The sequence below is a fragment of the Sprattus sprattus genome (genome assembly GCF_963457725.1).
Source record: "Sprattus sprattus genome assembly, chromosome: 13".
In the NCBI taxonomy this organism is placed as follows: domain Eukaryota; kingdom Metazoa; phylum Chordata; class Actinopteri; order Clupeiformes; family Clupeidae; genus Sprattus; species Sprattus sprattus.
Window position 1 is genome coordinate 28,503,990 of NC_137911.1, and position 10,000 is coordinate 28,513,989.

The 10,000-nt window shown below is 43.0% G+C and overlaps 2 protein-coding genes across 2 annotated transcripts in view; one reads left to right on the top strand and one right to left on the bottom strand.

Moving 5' to 3' along the window:
* The window catches only part of LOC308374750 (ras-related protein Rab-10-like), a 5,569-nt gene extending 840 nt beyond the window's left edge, over window positions 1-4,729 (bottom strand). Inside the window, exons 1-7 of the mRNA XM_080850670.1 lie at window positions 4,256-4,729; window positions 3,784-3,943; window positions 3,558-3,618; window positions 3,205-3,343; window positions 2,657-2,746; window positions 1,303-1,404; window positions 1-622 (exon numbers count right to left, since the gene is read on the bottom strand). The exon at window positions 1-622 is cut by the window's left edge and continues 840 nt beyond it. Coding sequence (XP_080706796.1) covers window positions 542-622; window positions 1,303-1,404; window positions 2,657-2,746; window positions 3,205-3,343; window positions 3,558-3,618; window positions 3,784-3,910 — 600 coding nt within the window. The 5' untranslated portion in view covers window positions 3,911-3,943; window positions 4,256-4,729 and the 3' untranslated portion in view covers window positions 1-541. The remainder of the gene's footprint in view (window positions 623-1,302; window positions 1,405-2,656; window positions 2,747-3,204; window positions 3,344-3,557; window positions 3,619-3,783; window positions 3,944-4,255) is intronic.
* A 1,369-nt stretch (window positions 4,730-6,098) lies between these two features.
* rps6ka5 (ribosomal protein S6 kinase, polypeptide 5) overlaps window positions 6,099-10,000 on the top strand; it is a 29,794-nt gene continuing 25,892 nt past the window's right edge. Inside the window, exon 1 of the mRNA XM_080850491.1 lies at window positions 6,099-6,258. Coding sequence (XP_080706617.1) covers window positions 6,186-6,258 — 73 coding nt within the window. The 5' untranslated portion in view covers window positions 6,099-6,185. The remainder of the gene's footprint in view (window positions 6,259-10,000) is intronic.

Below are 10,000 nucleotides of genomic sequence, written 5' to 3' on the forward strand. Positions count from 1 at the left end.
TGTGTGCTACGACTGCATGGTTAAACATGCCTCCGTCATCATTACATGTCCATCAGTAAGTAGCGTGTCAGGCACAGGAGGTGAGAGACTAGAGAATAGCAAAGACAAACCATGCTATGAGCAGTCACTGCAGTGTACCATCAGTCCAACAGGAGTCCCAGAAAGTCAGTTTTTCTAAATAGGCAGAGGGTTAGGATGGTCAGACTCATATCTGAACGACCCTTCCCCCCCCCGAGCCATCCAGCAAAGAGCCAGTTCATAGATTTGTACAATCATCAGTAAACAAACAAACAAAAACAACCAAACAAATACAAAGGAGATAAAGGCCATGTGTGCAACAGAAGACAACATTGAAATACTTGAATTTTATATTTCAGATATTCTTTTTTTTTTTTTTTTTCAACACTGAGATGCCATTTAAGGGTAAATTGATATCCTCTATATGCAAAAGGTGGTTTTAATACTATGATACATGATAGGATCACTTAAAAGTAGGTGAGAAGAGAGGTGAAAGTTGAGGGGTCAGGGGTCGTCATCATCATCAGCAGCACTTCTTCCATCCCGCTCCCCCGTTCCCACTGCTGATGTCCACGTGCTCTGCAGCTGGCTCTTTCCCTGGGGTCTGGGAAAGGTTGCCAATATTAATTTGCTTCCATAGTTGGCTTCACACACACACACACACACACACACACACACACACACACACATCTAACACATTTTTCTCACAACTATATAGCCATGGCAAAAAAAAGCCTTGATTTTAAGTTGAAGCCATTTGAGTTTAGGCCGGTTTTGCAGTTAAGTGTCGCTTTGAAGTAACACCAACATAAAGGGTTAAACTATATACGCTGAGATATTTTACTATGCCATCCATTAATTGCAACCCGAGGGTGTTCACCTGCTTCAGTTCAGGTCCCAATGCAAAACAAGATCCCATCCCCGGCATTCAAATAAATGATGATGGTTGCCAAAACACGCACACCATCTGACTCATCTTTTGCAAGTCTTTATGAATCCACATCAAATACTTTTTAGGGTGAAACACGAATGCAGACTAGGACAGGGACTGCCTTGTAGTGCGAGAGCTACACAGCGGAGTGCTCACCGCACACCGCACACACACACACCCAACCCCATACACACCCCCCACCACCACCACCCCACCCCACACACCCTGTGGAGTGCTCACCATTCACCGCACACACACACACACACACACACACACACACACACACACACACACACACACACACACACACACACACACACACCCCCCCCCCCTGTGGAGTGCTCACCACTCACCTTACTCAGGATATCCTCTGCCAGGCACAGGAAGGCCTTCTCGATGTTAATGTTGGATTTTGCGCTTGTCTCAAAAAACCTGATGCCATGCTCGGCAGCGATCTGAAGGGAGAGGGAACAACAACAAAGGAACATTAAAGCACAAAACACAATCAATAAAACCGATCTGAACGATAGTTCTGCTACAGTTTTAAAGCAGCAATAAGGAGTTCTGTTCCAAAACTAGCAAGCTAACTACCTAAAAGCCATGCAAAAACCTTGCAAACACCACCAACAGCCCAGTTGACACTGATAGAAGCTTGCCAACACAATAACTGGTATCTTTTGGCTGTATAGCTGGCAATGACATGCTGTGAAAGCTTTTTTTTTCAATTTTAGCAGGGTGTTCAAGCCCGGAACACAGAACTGCATAGGGCATAGCCTGGATGGCTAGTGGGTAGGACACAGGGGTTTAGCTGTCCTTCACTTGACCATATGCTATCATAATGAATTTGAGGATGGTACCAAAACAAGTTGCCTATAAAACCATACCTCAAAAAAGTGTCAAATTGTTGCATAGTGTTACTTTAAGGATTACTTTAAAAGAAATACTTTGAGAAGTGCATGTGTGTTACACCTACACCAAGTAACCCTGACCTTAAACCACCCATCTCTGCCCACCTCCCCGCAAAAAATAATGTGGAAGCCTGCTGACTTAGAAGTGCAATGTTATGATAAACTAGTGGGCACAATAAGAAGAAGGTTTGGGGGTCAAAATCATTTGGTGCATAATACAGCTCTGCACAGAAGCCAAGCATGCTCAATGGCACCTTCACCTTGAACACCCAACCTTGCAGCTTCAAAAGTTGAATTTGTTTTGAGTGTGAAAATGTCACTGACATTTTGAGGTTTGGCTAAAGAGCCCAGTGTTCCCAGATCTATGTGCGAGATGTATAAAAATACGGGGATGAGTTGCGATACATTTCAATACGTCTTCACCGCGAAAGAGCTCCATGTACAGACGTAACCTGTGTTTTGCGGCCACATAAGAAACAGGGAGTTTTTCCTTGCCCCTGTTGCCGTTGTGCATGCACTAAGGGGGTTCAGGCTCTGGGCTCTGTTAAGCACCTAGAGGCAATTGTATTGTTATGGCGCTATACAAATAAAATTGAATTGAATTGAATTGAATTGAATAAGACCTGAAGGACCACTGGATTTATGGCATTACCTATCTATGTGCGAGATGTATAAAAATGCGGGGATGAGTTGCGATACGTTTCAATACGTCTTCACCACGAAAGAGCTCCATGTACAGACGTAACCTGTGTTTTGCGGCCACGTAAGACCTGAAGGACCTCTGCATTTATGGCATTACCTGTTCTCCCTTTGCAGTGGGCACCACACGCTTGTCATCCATGTCACACTTGTTCCCCAGCAGCATCCTCTCCACCTCCTCACTGGCATGCTGCGAGAGCAGAGTAGCATCGTTATGGTAACCCGACGCTAGAGCATCGAAATGTAATGCTGTATACCAACAGGACCTACTGCATGTTTAGAGTAGCATCGTTATAATAATAATAATAATAATGGACCCTTAATGGACACTTTCACATACAAAGAGGTCTCAAGGTGCTTAACAAGGTCACAACAACAATAATGCAAGGTAATAGGAGTGCAAAAATAGCAATTAAAACAGTGCATTCTAAAAACAATACTAGCATCGTTATAATAATAATAATAATGGATTTTATTTTTATAGCACACTTTCACATACAAAGACATCTCAAGGTGTTATGGTTACCCAATGCTAGAGCATTGAAATGTAATGCTGTATACCAACGGGACCTACTGCATGTTTCTGTGGTGAAAGAGGTCCTGGGGACATGATACTGTCAATGCCAAATTTAAAGAAGAGTGACTCACCTCATCTATATTTCGCAACCACTTGCTGATGCTCTCAAAGCTTTTGGAGTTGGTGATGTCATAGACCAGCATGATCCCCATGGCTCCTCTGTAGTAGGACGTTGTGATGGTGTGGAATCTCTCTTGTCCTGCGGTGTCCCTGGACGTAACAGCAACTAACATTAATGTACAGTCGAGACACTGAGGCACATCCATAACGTTGAGACCAGCTAGTCAACATTGAGAACCAAGGACACATCATCAAGGAGTGTTGAGATTCATAGTATACTGATCATGCCCATTCATGTTACAAGATGTAGTAACATAAAAGAGGGTTCAATTGCTAGGCAAGTTTACATTTCTTTACCACTTACCATATCTGGAGCTTGATCTTCTTTCCTTGCATTTCGACAGTTTTTATCTTAAAATCAATTCCTGAAAAAATGACAATATTGAGCCATTTGAAGGGACACATTAAAAACTGTAAAAAATAAATAAATAAATGGCCGATAAAAACCTGTCAGAAGTTGATGACTATCACACAGAATTATGATGGAATGCCAGATTAAAGATGTTAAATGAAATCAATAGACACATTACCTATTGTGGAGATGAAGGTTGTATTAAAAGCGTCGTCGGAAAAACGGAACAGGACAGAAGTCTTTCCAACCGCGGAGTCCCCAATTAGGAGGAGTTTGAACAGCAGATCGTATGTCTTCTTCGCCATTTGTAGATCTAGTACAGTGCTGCCCTGTCAAACCTCAGATGGAAAAAAATAATTAAACCTAGAACCATTCTCCTAAGAATTACGTTATGCTATAAACCTCACTGAGCAAGCTAACAAATCGCATCCGAGGTTGACTTGACGCTTCAGCTGACTTTATACACAGGTTCTTGGATTCTGCTTTGCTTACATAGTGTGGTTATTATTAATGAATGGTCGGACACGTCTAACGCGAAACATGACAATATTAACATTAGTGGGCTGTGGTCAACTGATGAGAACTGAAGATCCCTTCATATTTACCCAGTTAACACATGCAAACTAACGTTGGCTAGCAAGTTGACTTACCAATGAATCACCAAGGCGTAGGACTTGAGTTCCAAAAGTCAGCTAGTTGAGCGTTAGCCTGTGTGTCAGGAAGTGGCTAGCTATCAGTATTCAGTCATCGCCTGTCACTTCGATTTGTTTAAACGAATCATGCTTTTTAATAAATTACTGAGCAAATTGAAGCTAACAAAATCCTGTTACTCAGAGATGGCAAATTAGCGAACAAAACGGTAACTTTTAGATAGCTTTAGCAACCCTGCTAGCTAAGAACTTGCTGCGGCAGCTCCTAGAACATTTATACTCTGAAAAGACAGCGCAGATATGATTCTCTATCTTGCGCATAAAATCACTTAGCTAAAAAACCTGTCGATACAAAACGCGTCCCGTGCCGTAAGGAGAATATATCGCCCTTTCTACACACCGTGGTTATACGGCTTTACGCTAGCGTTAACTTTCTTAGCTAACTAGGAAGTGAGGAGTGGACTGCTCCCGAGACACTCCAAGCGACTGGTGGCCAGACAGTGGAAAACAAAGCCCAAAACGACAGAAAAAGCATTAACCAGCCAAATACAAATCTATCTAAAACGTCGCATACATCTAACTTCATGTATATAAAAGTTATGATATAGTCAATACAGCATTTTTTTTAAACACGTTTATTGCATTATTTAACTTGCATTATAGGCTACATGAAGAAAACGTAATTGGTAAACTAATCTGGCAACCCAAAGAGCGTCCACTTTCTCTTTGGGGAGTTTCTTGGTTTCTTGAGCACTATTACCATCTATTGGTACAAAATGGAATCGAATGGCTTAATTAAAGCAAGTTGTAAGGGCCATTTATTGGGGGTTTACCATAGGTCTCTTACAGTAGGTGGGTCACATTCAGGTCAAAAGCCATGAGATGTGAACATTTAGTTCGAGAAATTATCTTCAAATTCTGATCGAGCTTAACACTGTTGAAAGGATATAATGGAAGGAAATGATTGTTCTCCATGCATTTGTTCTTCAACATAGGACACTATTAGTCTAATAAAATCTAGTTTTTAGGTAATTTACATATTGTATTGAAATGGCATTTACTTTAACTGCCTATTTCTTATGTAGTAATACGAAGTATCTAGTAGCTAGTTACTGATTGCATTATACGTAGCTTAGTTGATGTTGACTATGTGGAATTCTGTTTGTTATGTGCTACTGCTTTAAAGTATAGAACAGACAGAAGAGGGCATTTGCCTGTGTTCAAAAACATACAAATTACAGGGTGCCACTGATAATGTCTTACTATGTCTGCACCGTCTCAGAGGACAGCTATGCACACTGGGCAATGTGTAGCCTGCTTGGTCCTGATATATCAGCTACAGCATTTTTACAGGAGAAGGGAAACATATCTCACTTTGTTTTTGTTTACTAGTCCTGAATGGTTTTAGGTGGAAGGTTTTTTTTTCTCACATCTGCTCCTGTCCAGCTATAGTGGAAGACGTGCAAGAGCCTGGAACCACTTATTAACATTTTTTTCTACTTGTCAAATTGGCCTTCAACTGCAGTACAGAATGTGGGCGTGGTTGATTATATTAAGGTAGGCGGGAATACACGGCGCTCCTCAGTTTTCACACCAATGAGAAAGAAGAAGTAACACAGGACACTACATTTTAGGAGGAGTGTTAAGTAAATGACAGTCCAGTTAGCCAACCATTTCGAAAGAATTCGCCTAGCAACTCCAATAATCGTTCAGTGAGGGCTTGGTTGTAAGGAATTCATGTAGTGATAGTAACGACAAGGCTTCTGGCTTAGTATGCAAGTGTTTTGCACGATATCTGGCCGCTTTCGGCCTTAATTATTTTAACTCTAGGTAGTACGGTCGACAGTGTGCCATCTGCTCTGTGTTTATAGTTCTGTGTTTATTAACCCAGTGAAGAACCTATACCGTAAGCCTTTCGCGTAACGTAAAGATGCCGTCTACTTCGGTGGAAGGATCATCGCAAGAAGGTGACCTGTTTACTGTGAAACACGAGCTGAAAAATAGTAAGTGTCATGTCGTATAGATCTATGATATTTCTTTTTGCTTTTGGGGCGTGTGGTCTGAGAACAAGTGCCATTGCCTTTGAGGAAAAGGTTTCATTAGCAATGCTAGCAATCCTGTATATTGATATAGAACTCCTTGGCACGGTTGATACTAGTGCAACGTGAAATATCAAGTCCAACAATGGCACACTATGGGACTCTAAACTCAAAGTCAGCGGGTTTTTATTAGTGTGCGTGTTTCTGGAAACTAGATGAGATATGAACATGGCAGAGACGACGAACTCAGGTCATCTGATTTGACAGCTTCAGGCAATGTCAATGCGAGACAAGTTGCTATGCTAAAACTTGCTAAGCTTAATGGTAACTTGCATTAGGTGCCAAATGGACTGGAATTTAACAAGCAAGTCTATCTGAAACTGTTCGGCTGACTTAACTGCGGCGTCAATCATGCAAATAGGTGCTTTTCTAACTAGTCGTTGACGGTGTCTTCTGCCAGCAAGCATTAGTTTCGGCCAGTTCCAATTGGCCTGTTGCAATCAGGTTACAGTATTGATTGATTAGATACATGAAGGTTTTTGGCAGGAGGTAGACACTCCTGCAAAAGTATTGGTTCTCACAAGGAGGGTATTCATAAATAAATCTTTCTGCTACTTCAGTGTCAGCACACTGTCAGAATAGATGCTTCATGTTATTTTTGGAACGTCAGCCTTTGGCTGTGTTACCTGGAGGAGTGTTATAAGACATCGCTCATGGTGATAGCTTTCTCTTTTGTTCCTCCAGCACTTAAGAAAACCTCTTATTTTGTGTAATGTTGCCTTCCCATTGTTCAGTTTGTTTTTGTTGTTGTTGTTGCACTTTCTATGGCCCAGTTTGTCTGCAAAGGCTGGCATGTATAATATAAAATTACCTGAAAACCTGAGCTGGCGTGATTCATTTGCACAGCAGTGCAACTCTTGGCCTCAATCAAATGGGCTGTAATCGACACTGAGCACCGTCAGACATTAATTTGACTCTTCAGTAGTCTGTGAATAATAAATGCCAAGGAAGTGCAGAGTTGTAATGACTGTGTACTTACAAAAGCAGAAATGCCCTTCCTGAGATGTTGGGTGGTATGGTCAGGTTGCATAACAATGTGCAAAAATAATTCCTGACCCGACACTCTTGTTGCCCTGTTCCTAATAGGCAGATAATAGAGATCAGCTCAGTAAGACCATTCGCAGTTCCTCAGGTTATCTATTTGTGCCTGCGCAGGCCTATAAACCTCCAGGCTAGGAGTTGGTTGTTATGGTGAGTATCACATGAACCATCATTCCCTCTTGGTTAATCTCCCCACCCCACCCCCCACCCCTCCCGTCCCAGTCCTCCGAGGGGGTTTTGTTCTGTTAAGATTTGCGAGATCACAATGCTGGAACATGACCCAGTTTGGCTTCTATGTCTGTCTGACATAGAACAAGGACGAAGAGGCAGCAGCACGTTGGAACCTCGTGACTCGCACTCTCTAGGTTTCCAGATGTGCTTAATCAAACGCTCTCACACCACGTCTTTGATACCAAGCATTCCATCAGTCTGCCAAAGCTAACACTGTGTCACCAGTCAGAATGCCAATAGATGCAGATGGAGGAGACAGCCATATGCCCACCATCCCCCCCCCCCCCCCCCACACACACACACAAACACCTCCCACCCGCCAATCCTGCTGTTAGGTCTAGCCCAAGCAGTGCTGTTCCGCAGTAGGGGAGCCAAGCTGAATGGCCTTGCTGCGAGTGCTATTAATAAAGCGCTAATTTCCCACCAGGCCCCTGGAGTGGATGACCGGGGTGTTGTGCAACATAAGCCAAAAGTTGCCTCCGAATCCCACACTACCAGCAGAGAACCTACGGAGATTGTGGCTGGCTATGGATGTGCATCGTGTTGTTTGCCAAAGTGTGTGTATGTGCAAGTGTCTGTGTTTAGAGATGATGATGATGATGATGATGCAACAAAATTAGGCAGAGATGTGGAAAAGATTGCGTGTGTGTGAGAAGAGTGGCTTCCTCTGCAATCAGATTTAACACAGACACACAGACACACAGACACACAGACACACAGACACACAGACACACAGACACACAGACACACAGACACACAGACACACAGACACACACACACACACACACACACACACACACACACACACAAAACTCACACACACACACAAACACACACAGATATGTCTGTCCGAGTGAGATCTCGGTTTACTACAGCTGCACGTTCTGAGCTCTCTCTGGGTCTGTGTGCTTCCGGACGGTTTGACAGCCGGAGTGTGTTCACTCCAGTGGCTGCACCAGGACACGGACACATGGGGTAACATGTGCTCACACTGGCGCTCACGAGCAGACTCACACGCACACACACTCACTCACTCACTCTCAGGAAAACAAAGCGGCTCTCACACTCTTGCATGCCTCTCTCCACTCACACACCCACTCTGCTGCATACACGCATGGCTGCTCCTCACTCCTGTGCACTGTCAAATTATTATATACATTTATTATATATTTATTATACACACGTTATACACATGTATTTACATATCATGGCCCACAAAATGCCCTTGTGCACACTAGGTGAACACTTCTGCACACTCAGTGATGGCTTTTCTCTTGTCTCAGTCAATCTCATAGGAAGTAGGCTACAAGCCATTTATTTTGGACAAAGCGTTCTTGTGCATGAGAAATGCACTCCGCCCCCTAGACATGCTCATGCAGATGCACAGTGTGTTCAGTTTGTTATTAGTGCAGTGACAGTCCCGCACTTCGTTTTCTCTCTATGTCGTTTTCTATGTCTTAAAAAAAAAAAAAAAAAAAGCGTCTGCTAAATGACTGAATGTAAATGTAAATGTTAGTGCTGACTGAAGTGTGCTTGGCTGGGATAGCATCGGACAGACATGCTAACCCTGATGCACAGTGTGTTCAGTTTGTTGTTAGTGCTGACTGAAGTGTGCTCGGCTGGGATAGCATCAGACATGAGATAGAGGGAAAAGGAAGTGGGTTCAGATCTCTGACGAAATCTCTTGGGTGTTCAGGTTTTTTACTAACAGCCTGCATGCTGAAGTTCTCTGTCACAAACGTTCTGTCATTCAGAACATTAGTTAGGCCCTATGGCCCTCTATTGTTTTGCACTGTTGTATTGTTTTGCACTGTTGTATTGTTTTGTGTTGTGATGTCTATTTGGAGTAATATGTGTAAGCACAAAGAGAGCCACTGCACCAAGTCAAATTCCTTGTTTGTGTAAACTAACTTTGCCAATAAAAACGGATTCTGATTCTGATTCTGAGGTAGACCTGCTTAAGGTAACCTAAGGGAATCTCCCGTCACTCATTTCCAGCTTTTAATGAGCCTGTCTGAAAACAATTTAAGGACTGAGTTTGCCTGGGAAACAATTGTGCAGGCGTAGGTGTTAAACAATAAATGCAAGGGGCTAGCTAATTGGTGCTCGAGTGAAGATGAAGGCTTGACTTGTGATGTGCTTCGCAAGCAAGCACTCCTAATGATATCCGTGCCCTTGAAGGCGGAGAGGAGAGGAGAGAGGAGATACAGAAGAACTTGGAGATAATGGAGCACTCTCCACTCACCGTTGTCTTTTTTTTTCTCTGGGGGCAACCATACATGTACTTGAATCATTCATGATGCACTCCTGATTGGCTGCGTTTAAGGAAGCGGCAGCCGTTTCTGCACAACGTTGCTTCAGAGTGAGATGGTTC